The sequence below is a fragment of the Larus michahellis genome, chromosome 3, assembly GCF_964199755.1.
Source record: "Larus michahellis chromosome 3, bLarMic1.1, whole genome shotgun sequence".
In the NCBI taxonomy this organism is placed as follows: Eukaryota; Metazoa; Chordata; class Aves; order Charadriiformes; family Laridae; genus Larus; species Larus michahellis.
In genome coordinates, this window is record NC_133898.1 from 50,211,094 (window position 1) to 50,225,655 (window position 14,562).

Consider the following 14,562-nt stretch of genomic DNA (forward strand, 5'->3'; position numbering starts at 1 on the left):
AGTCTAGACACCTTTATCTCCATTTAAATACTGAAGGTGTAAGTCACTCAGAAGAAAATGAGTAATAATCATGAAAATCAGTCACAAACCCATTGTAGCCCACCTTTCCAGTGCCCCAAGTACTGATTACCATGCTGTTGTTTGATTGGCATATAAAGCCTGTAAGAAGCAGTACATTTATGGTTTTATTATTATGACTCTTTACCACTGCAGGGAAAAGAAGTCTGCAAGGCTTGTGGTTTGGAATGAAAAAGAGAGGCATTTTCTGAAACCACTAGATAATCAAATTAAAAAATCTTTTTAATTGTTCCAGCCCTAGAGCTAGTTTTGGGCAATATGGGACCAATTAGATTATTAAAACCACAGTTTCTGATCTCTATCAATTATTCTTACAACTTGAACAGCCCAAGCCTTTAGGAAGGTGATTTCGATTAGGTGTCTGAGGCTCTGTCACCTCCCTGAGGTACAGTTACATCATTAACGGGATGCTCCAGTAATGCCACAGTTAAATGAGGTACAGTTTCTGCTTAAAATGGTGTTTAAATCTTTTAATTAAGAGAGGAAAAATAGTGTTGTCTGCTCCTCTCCCTGCTGCCTTCCCCTCTCTGCCCCTCCCGCTTCCCCTCCATATAGAACAAAATAGGTCTGGAAGACCTATTGAATTTTGTCTCCATGCACAACAGGTAAAAAAGATTTCCCTAAACCAAACTTATGCTCATTGTATTTATCAAACAAGAAGTCAGAATCCTTGGATCCTTGGTCGACATGTGCTATGGAAAGAGAGCAGGAGACTCAGAACACTGGCAGTGTTGTATGAGATCCTTTTGGTTTTGTCCCCCCCCTTCATGGGAGCTGAAGAAATGCTGTTGTTCCATGCAGGAGTTATGCAGTGTCTTTATCTTTACTGCCTATTCCCTCCTCTTGCTTGTGGTATCCTGCCTGGTGAGCTTTTGGGGCCCCAGTGAGACTCATCAGGCTTGGTGCTGCTTGTTGGGTTTCACGTTAAGGGTTGAGACCTGCTGGGACAAGATGTGGTGGTACAATTAAAGTTTTTCTTACTTTTCCAGATTTCCCCCTCCCCAAAGTAAGTGTGAAATTTCTGCAGTGAAAAGTGGTTATGTGCGAGTGTCTGAGGCTTTAGGGTATTAGAGGGGTGTGTCCTGTGAATTGAAACTGGTGTAGAGGTGGCTTAACTCCCCAAGGTAGGTTTGTTTCTAGAGGTAACGTGTTATTAGATCAGCTGATAGAGTTGGAAGAAATCAAGACAGATGATCTGGAAGGTCTGCATATCCAAAAGCTTGTTTGCTTTTTTCAATTATTTCAGTTGGCCTAGTAAAAGGTACTACATCTCTCCAAGCCTTGTTTTATCATTAGACCATCTTAGCTATGACACCACTATTTCTCGACTGGTGACTCTTGCGTTTTAGGATGGTAATTGTACTGGTAGGAAATATGTTTTAACAAACGGGATTTTTTTGTGGGGGGAATTTCTGTGGTTTTTTCTTGATGATTAAATTTCTAAGGCATTTAAGCAGCAGGTATTGCAGGAAGTCTGGGTAAGTACATTTCAATACACCTTGCTTAGTGCAAGAAGCTACAGGATTCACTGAGGCATCTCCAACAAGCACCACAAAAAACATTTTTTTTTTTTTATTTAGAGCATTTAACTGTGTGACTGCACATAGTGGTGATGAAATCACTGTCTTAGTTGCACTTTAAAATCTTAACAGATAATTTTTTTAGTTTACAGTCAAAGCACAGTTGCAAAATGATTCACTATTCAACCTGAATCTTAGTAACTAAAAGAGACTATTGCTTGAAAGTTGTATGCATATATATAAGTAAATCACATACATGTGTAGAGAGGTAATATAAATATAATAAGTATTCAAAGTGGTAGAAATCGGACAAGTCCATCATGTATTTTTTAAAATCCATGGTTCTGTATTTTTCAAGTGTAGGAAAATCTACTGTGAAATTGTTTAGCTAGTTTGTTGCTTGTCCTGCATCAGGTGTGTGGCCAGTGAGGAAGGGGGATTAGGCAGCTACCTGCTTTCCCATGCAAGAGCTCTGTTTCCTTTGAAGGTGCTGCTTTGCCTTTTGTAAAAAGGAAATGGGCCAGTGCTTCTGCTTTTCTGCTGCTAGTATACACAGCTTGGGAACAAATTACAGCCCCCAGGGAAGCAGCCTCTTACCATTCTAGGTTAGGGACAGATTGCTTCCCTTTGAAACAATGGGAGAGGCAAAGCAGAAATTCTCTCTCGTTTGTCCTATGCTTCATGCAGCCTGTTCTTGAAACAGCCGGTTCGCGTAGCCTCGAGTCAGAGTACCTCCTCGTCCAGACTTCTGTGATTGTATTGTTTTAAGTAATTCTAATGTTTTTCATAAAACTAGTAATAACTGCAGTGTTTTAGCTTTTCTCTTTTAGATGCTCTTGTTCAGTAGTTAATGAACGAAACTCTTGACAGTCATCTGCAGAGAGTGGCTCCACTTCACTGCCCTGTTTTCCAGATAGCCAGATGACGGAGAGAAAAGAAGAAACGGTGGGAACAGAAAAGCACTGTGAGCAACTTCCTAAACAGGAAAGATCAGATGTACAAAGCCAAGATCGTGCTAGTACTAGTCCGGTGCTACCAGAGTCTGCCAAATTTGCAGCACTGTAAGGCCAGTTTACTTTACAATTTTGTACTTCAAAGTATGATGTAAGCTGTTTTGTTTCACTGAGTAGAAATGACATAAACTTTTAATTAACCTCTCTTTCTTTTTGTTTTATTGAGAACAAGAAAAAAGTTCCTCATAGTAGTTTTGAAACATTTTTGTGTCAAGTTACCAGGGCAACAGGCAAAGGCAGATAATCTACCGGGTAACTTCTCAGCAAGACAGTTCTGTCTTGCAAGTAATAAGCGGACCTGAGGCGTCTGTCCAAGATGAGCTCTCCGTGGATGCAATGCACGTGTTCATAGATGAAAATGGTGAGTTTCTGTAGTTGAAATAATTACAATGTGTGAGGAAATCTCTAAAGAAGCTTTAGATGCTCTGGAAGGATATTTCTCTTGTCTGTTACTGATTAGATGTTTTTTCCATATGCATTAAAGAAGAGTTTAGTAATTTAAAGTCAGGTCAGCAATAACTAGAATTTTCAAAATCTACCAGTGACCATCGCAGACCTGAGGCTTACACACTGCATGAAGTTTATCTTTTAAACATCATCCTCAAAATATGCTGCCTAGGCCAGAAGACTACTACTGTCTTTGCAGAAGAACCCCTGGCACTTTCTGCCTGGTGAGGAGTTTTGCACTGGCCTGCCTGGGCAAAATGTTGCTCCTTTTTACTGTTTCGTTCTTCATCTGGCTCAGACTGAACTCTCTCTGATAATGTGGTGGTTGCTCTTGTTTGGAGTTCTGGTCTGCTACCCATTTCAAGGAATTAGGGTGACCTAGTCTTGCCCCATGCCTGTGCTTGGTATGCTGCTGCTCTGCAGTCATTCCTGAAGGCTGAAACTGTGATATACTTGGTGGCGGATTGTTTGAACTCCGTGCAGTGCCTTGTGAGGTACTGGCCCATACCTCTGAAAGGCAGCTGTTCCAAAAGCTGTGTTCCCCTTAAAGCTGCCTTTAAAACCAGTGTGGAATGAGTGCTCATGATAGCTGGGTTCGTGACCCCAGAGATGCTTCGGTTTTCTGCCAGTTCCTCCTGGTGCGGCTTGCAGCTGCTGGTGTGCTGTGGGGCTAAGAGCAGCAGGTGCCAGTCAGGCAGATGGCATCACCTGGGTCAATGAGCAGTGACCCTTCACTTTCTGCTGCTTATGCAAGGAGGGAGTAGCAGTGGCTACGCTTTTTGCAGAATTTTTCCCTGCTTTATACCTTCCGACCTCACCTTTGTGAACTGAAAGGACCCGATGATTTCACATTTTACAATGAACTTATATTGATAGATAGGCTTTGCATTTACTTTACACACCTTTTAAATTTTCACTCTAACTTCTGTGTTTTGATTTGTCTCAGGTTTCAAATGTTAATTTGCTTTCTGAAGTAAGCCTAGTGCACAGGCTGAAAACTATACGTATAAGTGTCTGGCCTGAAATGTTTTACAAAGTTGATACAAAAACCAAAACAGTAAATGATCATATCACTGAACTGATTTTTTTTTTCTCTGTATTTTCTAAAGGGGAAATTCGATCCTGTTATTTAAAGGCTGGCTGTCAGAAGGAAGGAAATTTTCGACATCAGCTATCAAATTGTGATTGTGTTTCAAATGCTCAGTAAGTAAGCCCTTATTTTTAGAAATGTTAAAAATTTTCATTGCTAGAAGCTATGAAAATGATTGTAGCTGTGAAAGATGCATATGAAGAGAAGTACTGGAGAATAAATATGCTAACCTATTCTAGAGGTGTCAAAGCATGCATTTTTTGTTCGGTACTAAAACAGTGGTTGCTTTGTAAGAATATTGATAAGGAAAAGTGAAAATGAAAACCAGAACTATCCAGTGTGCTTTCATTGCTTTCTGGGAATAGCCAAAGTCAAATGTGGTGATTATAAATAAGATGATTGTAAATAAAATAAAGTAAGTGGGACCAGTAAGAGTTACCAGCTGTTCTGTCAACCTTGTCTTGCTCACTTCCCATGCCTCTTGGGTCCTTTGTAGATTTTTAGTTCTGTGTCAGTATCAACCAGTGACACTGCTTCCTGTGGATTCTAACAGCAGAGCCTTTCACCTTTGGCCAAAAAAAAAAAAAAAACGCACGCAAACAACCTGTTAAGAGTTCAGTTTTGGCCTTAAAATGAAGCATTTTATTTTGGGGCTATTTAACTCTTGCAACTCTCTTCATTTCGCTTTGTACGGGATACTCCCCTCCTCCTCCATCATATAACTATGAACTTGAATCTGTCCTAAATTCAGAAACAGTTTGCTGTCCCCTGACATTTATGAGTTAATCTGTTCTTATCAAAAGAAGAACAATCTTCCTTCTCATATAAGAAATCCTTCTGAATCTGTCTGCTAGTTTGCTAGATGCTTATGTGATGTCTCTGTACTATGTTAAGTACTGTTTTTTAGTTTGTGGTTTGCAGACCTCTAGGGGTGTGAGCTATTTTTAAGGAGTCTGCTAAACATTGTTAACAAAAGCAAGTTCAGATAGTCTTCGCAGCCATTTACATGCATTTAATTTCTAAAGATCAGCACCTTTGCTGGAAATGTCAGAGTACAGTGACAGTTCAGACTGGGGAACAGAACAAGGCAGCAAAGATGAGTGGGTTCCCAGAACCGTTTCTGTATGGGAGTCAGTGGGAAGACAGAACACAAGAGCTCTTCCAAGAACAGAGCAGCGTGAAGGAAAGTATAAAGCAGAAGTTCACATGAAAAACAAGGAAGGAGGACAAGGAAGCATGAAGCGTGCCCAGGTTGGTTTTTGCGAGGGCAGTTTATAATATGATTAGGCCAGAGAGATTAGTGAGAGCTGTTTGTTCAACAGGCAGTTCCTACCATCTGCACATAGATTGAAGGGTATTACGGGAAGGAAAGGGTTTTTATTTTTTCTTCAGGTATTCACCATCAAGTAATTTTTTATTTAGACAATACAGAACACTTATTGCCTATAGAAAATAGAGGGGCAAATCTTCTTTAAAGACAGTTTAGGAATGAGACATCTTTCCTTCCCCCTTTGCTCTGTCCCCACCTACAGGCATGCACATCACTTATGTCAGGTTATTTTCTTATCCATGGTTAAAGGTAAGCTAAATAATTACAGTTATTAACTAATGGTCTTTTTATTTCTGAAGAAAAAGGCAAATAGAATAAAATAAAGCATAAGGCATAATCAATGATTGCTTCGGTTACAGTCTCTTCTGTCTGTGGAGGGTTCTCGACAGAAATTATTCCTTTGAGGATGGCCCTCCTCTGGTGGAGATGTTCATTGTGAGACTAGTCCATACCAACAAGAGATGCTGCTGTTATGAAAGGATATTAGAAGAGAGACATGGAAAGCACCTCCGAGATGTCCTTAGCTTATCTCCCAGCCTATCAGAAACTTAACTAAGGCAAAGACAATGACTCTGACAGCATTTCTTCATGAATACCTGACACGGTGCAGAAACAATAGCTTTAGGCTTGGTACCTGAATCCATTAATGAGCCATACAAATTAGATTTTATGAGGTCAAAGGATGCAGGAGAAAATTTATGCCTGGACATAAGAGGTGGCATCCTCCTTGAAAAGGAGGAATAGAGTTTTAATCTCGGGGAGCCCAAATTTTGGAATCTAGAATAAGCTTATAAGAACAATTGATAGGTATGCAATAAATGTGTATAAGCTCTTAAAACACTTTCCACCAGTCACGCTTACCTTATAGAATTAAGATTAAGCTACTTCTAAAGGGAAGATGTCAAACTGAGTTGAGCCAGTGGAGTAACTATGTGGATGTACATGGGTCATGGCCTGATGCGCTCCTCTACAAGGAAGAGAATTGGCCTAGGCCAGGTGATGGCAAGAGGCCTCTTGCTTTGTGGGTGCTTTGGGAGAAGCACCAGGGTGCTGGCATGCTTGGGGCTGTGGCACTTCTGGGTAACACTGCAGCTAGTGAAGGGGGAAGGAATTTTGACTGGGGAGGGTATGAATTCTGGCTGGCTTGTCAAGAATATTGTCTTAAGAATTGTCCATGGGTAAATACCTTTTACCTAAGTTATGCAAAACTGGAGAAGTTATTTAAGTATTACTCAAAAGAAGCCATTTAAAGAAAGCCTTGAGGCAGATTAACTAATGTTTAAGGATCTTAAATTCAAATTATAACTTGCTATTTCTGTCTATTGAGTCCTACTATTGTCTGCTCCAGTAGTAAAGTCCTAACTGGTCTGTCAATTCACAACAGTTTATTAGGAACTGAAATTAACGTAGTATTTCTTTGGCCTGTAAACATCTTTTCTTCTTGGCATGGCTTCTGAAATCCATTTCTCACAAATAATGCAAAGTTTTAACAACGCTGCTCTGTCACAGAAGTGATGCTGTGATACGTTTTTTTGTTTGTCACTTTTGCATCCTTCCTGCTCTTCCTTTGATTGTAAAGGGCCAGGTGGACAACCTGAGAGAAATAAAAATGGACTAGAATGTGCCAGAGAAAGCAGATGTCCAAGTTTGAAGGAGTCTGTGCTTTCTTCCTTCAGAGGCTCTTTGGCATTGGAAGCAATACTGTTTGAGGGAATTGACTGAATTCAAATATCAGCAGTCATCACCTCTTTTTAGCTCTGCAGTGTTGTGAGATGATCTTTGGGGTATTCTCCAGTTTATCAATGTTAATATATATTCCACCAGATTCTGATTTTTCTTCTTTTTTTTTGTTTTTGAGTTCTATTGTTTGTATTTTCAACTATAGTAGTTGGCCTAATGACAGATATTACGTCCACCTGCAATCCTTGTCCTGGAAATTTTCAGAGCTTCTTAAATGTAACATAAACCGTCTCTTATTAATAATTTTTAAAATTATCATTTAGTTCGGCCAGAGGTTACTGAGAATTAGAACTGTTTCAAATTCTCTCCATATTTATGTCTCACCAAACTGTCTCTCACTGGTCCAGCAGTCCAGCTTTTAAAATATTTAAAAACGTAAGTCAGCCAAGTTAAATTTAAAGGAGGTTTTTATGTTGTAATGATCACCAAAAAAAAATATTAATTCTTTTTTCATCTTAACCCTCACTTTCCCAGGTGATTTTTGTTACTGAGTTTGGTAAGTTACTTAAACGTCGGCAGGTAGCTAATCAATTCCTGAATTGTTGTCCATGTAATTACCCTGACCCCACTTCTGTCTGTTATCTTGCCAGCAACACCTCTTGCCAGCAGTCCCTGTGGAATGGGTTCCCTGCTGAGCTAATTGCCTTCAAATTTGATGCTCCCATTACCTTGCCAACTTCACCTCTAGCTATAAATTGCTTTGTGACAGACTTTGACAAGAAAAAGTGTAAACTGTATTCTCAGCTCATGGATTACTTCAGACACTAGTTACAGAAGGACCATTTGAATCTGTTTTGGAGTGAGAAATTGGAAATAGCTTTCTCATCCTGAACCCCAGTCTTCTGCCCTGTTGCATCAAGTTCTTTACCAGCCTCTGTCTCTTACAGTGAATCCTTAACCTTTCTATGCCATGTGGTTTGGGTATGTGCTTGGCCTCTGGGAAGGCAGATAAGGATGAGAGTTCACATTTGTGTAAAACAGGTGCTTTATATAAGCTTGGACTGCCTTTTTGCATGGTTAGTTTGACTTTTCACAAAATGTTCACTAGGTTTAACATCTTACCTATATAAAACAGTTACAATTTCAAGTTAAAATTCTTCCCATTAGATTGGCAATGCAAAGTAAATCCCACAATCATTAACAATAACACATCCTTAAAAATACGAGGTGTAAGAATAAGAGGTACAAGTTAAAGCATTGTTAGAAGTACATAGCTGTTTTCTGGCATCAGGAGAAACGAGTTGGAGTTAATAAATGTCTCACAAATAAGGAGGAGTCACTGACACACCTTTTCTGTCTGCCACTCTGACAGAAAGCAGATGTTTCTCAGGAATGTCTTTAATTACTTTGAATGTCTCTTGTAATTAAATAACTGAGTCAGTTTTGATAAGCAGTCAAAAAGATAAATGTGAGCTATCATGTTATCCAGGCATTTCATGTAAAGTGGCTCATAAATATCAGTGAAAGCCTAAACCCCTAAAATTACAGGAAAGGTAATAATAGGATTAATGATTTTTGCATGATCTGAGTGATCCGTCCCCAGTAGAGAGGCTAATAGGGCCATAAGTTATAGATCAACGCTAATAAAAAAAATTAACAACAGTCGTATATTCTGTGCATAGTTGCTGCACCAGGCTAATGAATTTTTAAACATTTAACTACTTTTCTAAATGTGCTTTCTTTTCATACTGGGGTTCTTGTTTAGAAGGTTGAGCAACCTTAGCATGTGTGTACAAACGTATTGAAGAAAAACGTGTCAGTATTTGATACCTTTCAGTAATGTATCTTTGCTCAATATGTGTTTGAAATGCTGCCCTGTCTTTGAGAATGACTTGAATGACTTTCTAAATGACTGGACCTATAGGCATGTTATCCTTCCTGGTTTCACATCTATGAAAAAATCTCTTCAACTAATGTAAACTGTTGTGGATTCTTTTCCCGGGTATCAAGTACTAAAATAATATGCTGCCTGAATGTATAGCCTACAAAATTTGAATATTTGATTACTCTTCGATGATGAGTAAGTGAAGCAGTCACTACATAATTCAGCAATAGAACTCAGAACTCCCTCCTTATCTTCTTCTTTCACTTATGTTGCAAAAGACAGAAAAAGTAAGCTTACAATAAACTTGAGGGCACTAATGAAACACACTTTACTATTTTGATAGTTTCAATGCAGTTTTGCTCCTACCAAAAATGTATTCCAAATTTTTACTGTGTGTAAAATTGTGTTGTTAGTAATGAAAAGGAATAGCGTTTGGAGAAACCCTGAATACAACATCCAATATCAAAGTGTAATACTTAGCTATAAAGTTGTTAAATAACTGTCTATATTCACATGATAATCCTTGAAATGCTCTAATGATTACACGTTCAGATTATTTGTTCGTTCTTTTCCTGCTGCTTCAAATAACTTTGCAGATATTCCCAATCAGGAATGAACTATCCAAGACTTTCATGGTACTGCCTGAAGCAGTTCACAGGCGTGATGGCACTGTGAAACTTGGGATGTCTTGCTCCTTAAATTTTACTGATGATCTGTCACCATGCCCCATCCCTGGAAGTGTTCAAGGCCAGGCTGGATGGGGCTTTGAGCAGCCTGGTCTAGTGGGAGGTGTCCCTGCCCATGGCAGGGGGGTGGAACTAGATGATCTTTAAGGTCCCTTCCAACCCAAACCATTCTATGATTTTTATTTCAGCATAACATTTTGCCAGCTAATGTGAACAAATTTAGTTTGAAGAAGGGCTGGGTTTATTTCTGAAAAATAGTTTGCATTTTTCTCATGCTGTTTTGCTCAGGCATATTGCAATCCGTCTCTGACATGTTCATGAGTATTCAGATCAGAGATGAGAACAGGTCATCAAACGTCCCTGAAGAGCATGCCATAAATACTCAATAGTATTTATGGGTGTTTGAGCGCTTTCCTCTGCATCCTTGCATTTGTTTCCATTTAAAGCACAGAGCTTGCTTTGGTGTGTGTGCAGACACATATGTGCTATGGTTAGCTACATTTCAAAAATACAGAAGGTGGTCCACACACAAAATTCTGATGTGGGTATATCCATACTGACCCGGGAATGTCCTCTGTGCTAGCTGAAAAACTGATATGTGTGTAGCTCCAAGAAAAAAAGGTTGTGTGGGGGTTTTTTTGTTGGTTTGTTTTGGGTTTGTTGTTTGGTTTTTTTTTTGTGTGGGTTTTTTTTTTGTGGAGGTTTTTTTCTTCAGTAGGAAAAAAGCTAAAGGCTACTTCTTGAGGATAGGCCAATTCTGTGTCTCAAATCAAGTATTAGATCTTCTAAAGCCAACTGGAGTTGTGCCCACACAGGCTGTGGAAGCATTTGGCCATTTATCTATCTTTCAAGAAATTCTCTGGGGTTTAGAGAATGCAATTTATAAGAATGCTGCTTGTATTCTTGAGCCTGTTTCCTTCTCTCCTGTGTTAAACTCCTGAGAAGAAAAACATATCGAAACTCCCAATTCTGTGCAGGATGCACATTATACACGTGCGTTGATTTTAAAGGGATGGAGTTGGTGTCTGTTCAGAACAATCCAGGTTTTTATCGACAGTGATACAACTTTGTGATGCAAAAGTATTCGATTAATTTAAATGCATATTTAGGTTTAAGTGCTGGACCTCTTGTTGCAGTTTATCACTTTCATGTGCCTGGCAACAGTCAGCAGTAGCCATAAATTGCACCAGGAGGCTGCTGTGCTGCATATGTGTAATAGAAGCTGGAGTTTAAAATAAATATGTAAGATAGGCCACAGAAATGGATGTATGGCATGCAACTGAAATATTTGATAACTGGAGCAGAAAGAATGATTGCCCAGCCCTGAGAAAAAAAACCATCTTTCTATCTTAGCTGTAGATTCGGCTTCCTGCCTAAGTGACGCTTTGGCTTTCACTTGAAATCGATTGTATATATACACACCGAACTTGCTGTATACCTTTTAAAAAAATAATTATTCTAGTTTGAGCCTTCTCCTGCTTTCTTGGTAATGTATCTTTTTAAATTTATGTATATAATTATTATTAAAAAATATAATTTTCTGCATGTATATAATGGTATTTATGTATGTTTTATTATTACACATGGTTCATCCATACCAGTACAATTCGTGCATTCATATTGCATTTGCATGTCCTGCCTGAGCAATTGAGCAATTGATCCTCTAGACTCTTTGCTTTTTTAGATGAGGCTCTGACACTAAAACCGTGCTTCTAAGAAGTTATATTGAAGTCTAAAATGCTTCGCAGTACAGGTAGAGAACTCCATTAAGAAAAAAATTTTTCTGCTTAAACTTTCTTGTTCTGAGAATATTTTTTGAGGGAGACGATGGGATGGGACAACAGCAGGGCCAATAGGTTAAAAAAGTAGTTGCAGCAAAACAGTGACTAATAAGTACTAAGAAAATAATTTCAGTAACTTGCCAGTATAGCTGTGGAGTGCTAGTGTTTCTGGCCCGGGGCAAAAGAGAGAATTTAAAATCAATGAGTTAACTTATTTGATTTGCATTCACATGCCTGAATAAGCTGTTTGAGTGTATTATACTATATGAAAGTATTTATCTGAATGCCTTAGCGATACTGTATGTCTCCTGTATAAATCCATTAATACTTTAGTATGTTCACGGCTAGAAAACTCCCTGAACTTTTGAGGCTTATTCCTTATAGGAGAAAGCAGACTTAAAAGTAGTTCTTTTTTTTTTTTTTTTTAATTTATTTTTAGTGTTTCAAAATGCCATTTTAGAATGACAAAATACTGTATCACTAAAACATCTTTCTATTTCTCGGCAAGGTGATCAAAATAACAAAGATCACCCATTGCTCTAGTAATAGGCTGCTGACTCGTAAAGATTTAAAGCTGCTTGGCAGGTTGTGCAGCTGAGCGTATTCTGAAATGGATGCGACCAATATAGTTCCATTCAGTGATTTCTGTTGAGCTCGTCACCTGAGTGTAGTGCTGCTTGAACGCATAAACGAACATGGTGTGTGCAGGTGCGTGCTGAAAATGGTAACGTTTGAATGACAATAAAGCCGTTGTTTTTTTCTGAAAAGTACTCTTTACAAAACTCGGTAGCATTTTCCTTTCTGCCTTCCTAGCTTGCTAGGGACAGGTTGAAACCCTCGTGTTACCTTGGCCAGTTAAAATCCTTTCCTGTATTTGTAGGGTTTTTTAGCCCCTCTTTCACTCCGTGAACACAGAGCCGGGAAGTCGGTGTTTCCAACAGAATGAGATTAGAGGGGACCACGCTGCCACATGATGGCAGCAAAATCCTGCTCAGAACTAGGAGCTTCCGTAGTCCTTTAGCTTTTGGGACTCACTTCTCTTCCCTCATAAGGAGAGGTAAAACGGATGCTTTAAAAGGCTCTGAAGGTAATGGAACCGTGGGTGCTGTTAATGCACTAATTCCAGTAAAGCTGCATCTTCTCAAAATGCGTTCTCTAGTTTATTAGCTAGTATATGCTGTTTGTTTTTAAAGTTAGTACATTTATCTTTGCTCTGAAATTTAATAAGCTTACAAATTATCCATTTATGTGCTTGTTATCAAATAAAAAAAAAACAAACCAAAAAACGAATACAGAGAAGTAAGGGTGTACTGAGTGGAGCCCATTCTTGCAACGCCTAAGTAAGAAGGTGCGCACAACTTCCTGCCTTCATACTGCCTGCGACACTACTGGTAACATGTTCTGCAAGGCTTTTCTGTCCATAAGTAGTATCTGACTTGATAAATTTAATGAGCCACTGTTCATTTTGTAGTCCATTGCAAAACTTTTAACAGTGAACTTATATCTTTTTCTGTCTGTTACACCAGTAAATCAGTACGTCCAGTTTTCCCATTCTGTAAATTGGGGTATTCTGCCTTATTGTTTAGGGGTGTTACCATTGCAAGTTTAAAACAAATGCCAAAAATGCTCCCCAAATCCCGTTACATGAGTAGCAAAACGTGAACAAGATTTAAGAGAGATTTCTTCTTTTAGCTTGAGTTCCCCTCAGCAGTAGCCACTAAGGAAAGTTAAAATATGCATTCTGAATTAATTGTATTCTTTATGAAATTACTAATTTCTTTCCAAAAAAGTGAAGGTTGCCTCCTCTTTGTGTTTTTTCCATGTTTGTTATGATTGTGTTTGTCATGTAGTTATGCAGTATTAATGCCGCTCTCACTTTTACAAATTTCAATTTTCTTATGCTTTTTAGTTTTTCAAGTCTTGCTGTTTAGTAGTACAGTTGGGAACTGTAAATCCTCTGCTGCTTTAAAAGGCAATATTCACAAGTAGTGGATTTAATCTCAGTCCTGAATTGTGCAATACTGTGGTCAGAATAATGCTGGCAGCTTTGTAGTAGAGACCTAATGAGCAATGAGAAGAGACATAGCAAGAGGCCTGTGTGATGAGGTGTAAAAGTGATTGGGGCGTGAAATGGCAGGGAGGCCATTTTAGGTGAGAAGGATCAAAGCTACTGAGGTGGTGGTAAGAAGACATCAGCAATGGCATCGAGTAACGGAGGCACCATTGGGGAGTTATGGGCTGCTGTTCATCCAATATTTTCAACACTTTGTGTCACAAACTGACCATTTTGAAAGGGCAGAAAAGGGCATTTGGAGTTCCTGCTATGTTGTTAGCTCCAGCTGGCTCTTGTACAATGGGGTTACTCAGGTCTCAGTTCAACAAGTACTTTGAATGCACCACGGACCAATAACTCGGAAGTGATTGCCCGTTGGATGCATGGAAGGGGACCTGCCCAACTCTGAACTTCCCTCTGGCTCTTCTTCAAACCTTGCAGCCATAGGTGCTTTGACTTGAGTGGTTTTTTAGTGAGTATTACAAGTAGCTTTCAGCTATATTATTATCACTGTGGATATTTATTACAAACTGTTAAGCTTTGTAGTAACCCAAACAGCTGCCGAAAGCTGTCTAGTGGTTTTGGGCATACGAGGACCAAGAGGAAGATGCTTTGTTAGCGTGGCTGTTGTGATGTTGGTTCCTAGTCCTTTCTCCTATACGCAGGTTAAAATAAAATTTAGCCGAGCCCTGTAAAACTTTATTAGCTGGGAATTCTTAATAATTGTGTGGTGTGCCTGTGTAATGAGCTTACCTTGAGAAGTGCTCAGGCTCGAGGCTGGTTAATCCTTAACAAAGGGGTTGACTTTGGCTGGGTTGTATTTGAATGGCTTGGGCCAAATTGTCAGCTGTGTAAGGCAACTGTCACAAAATAATTAGAGAGGGAGAAGGAAGATTTTTCCAGTGCTGTGTGGTTATACTGAAACATTTTCAGTGTTGTATGATTGCTCAGCTAGCTTGTGTTTACTCAGTGTTCTTACAAAACTGAATTGTGAGCCAG

General features: G+C 39.1%; 1 protein-coding gene across 3 annotated transcripts in view; it reads left to right on the forward strand.

The window, feature by feature from the left end:
- The window catches only part of PCNX2 (pecanex 2), a 161,879-nt gene that overhangs the window by 20,110 nt on the left and 127,207 nt on the right, over window positions 1–14,562 (forward strand). For all 3 annotated transcript variants that reach the window (XM_074580109.1, XM_074580110.1, XM_074580111.1), the window contains 3 exons: window positions 2,512–2,659; window positions 2,827–2,972; window positions 4,168–4,261. In XM_074580109.1, the coding sequence (XP_074436210.1) occupies window positions 2,512–2,659; window positions 2,827–2,972; window positions 4,168–4,261 (388 nt within the window). The remainder of the gene's footprint in view (window positions 1–2,511; window positions 2,660–2,826; window positions 2,973–4,167; window positions 4,262–14,562) is intronic.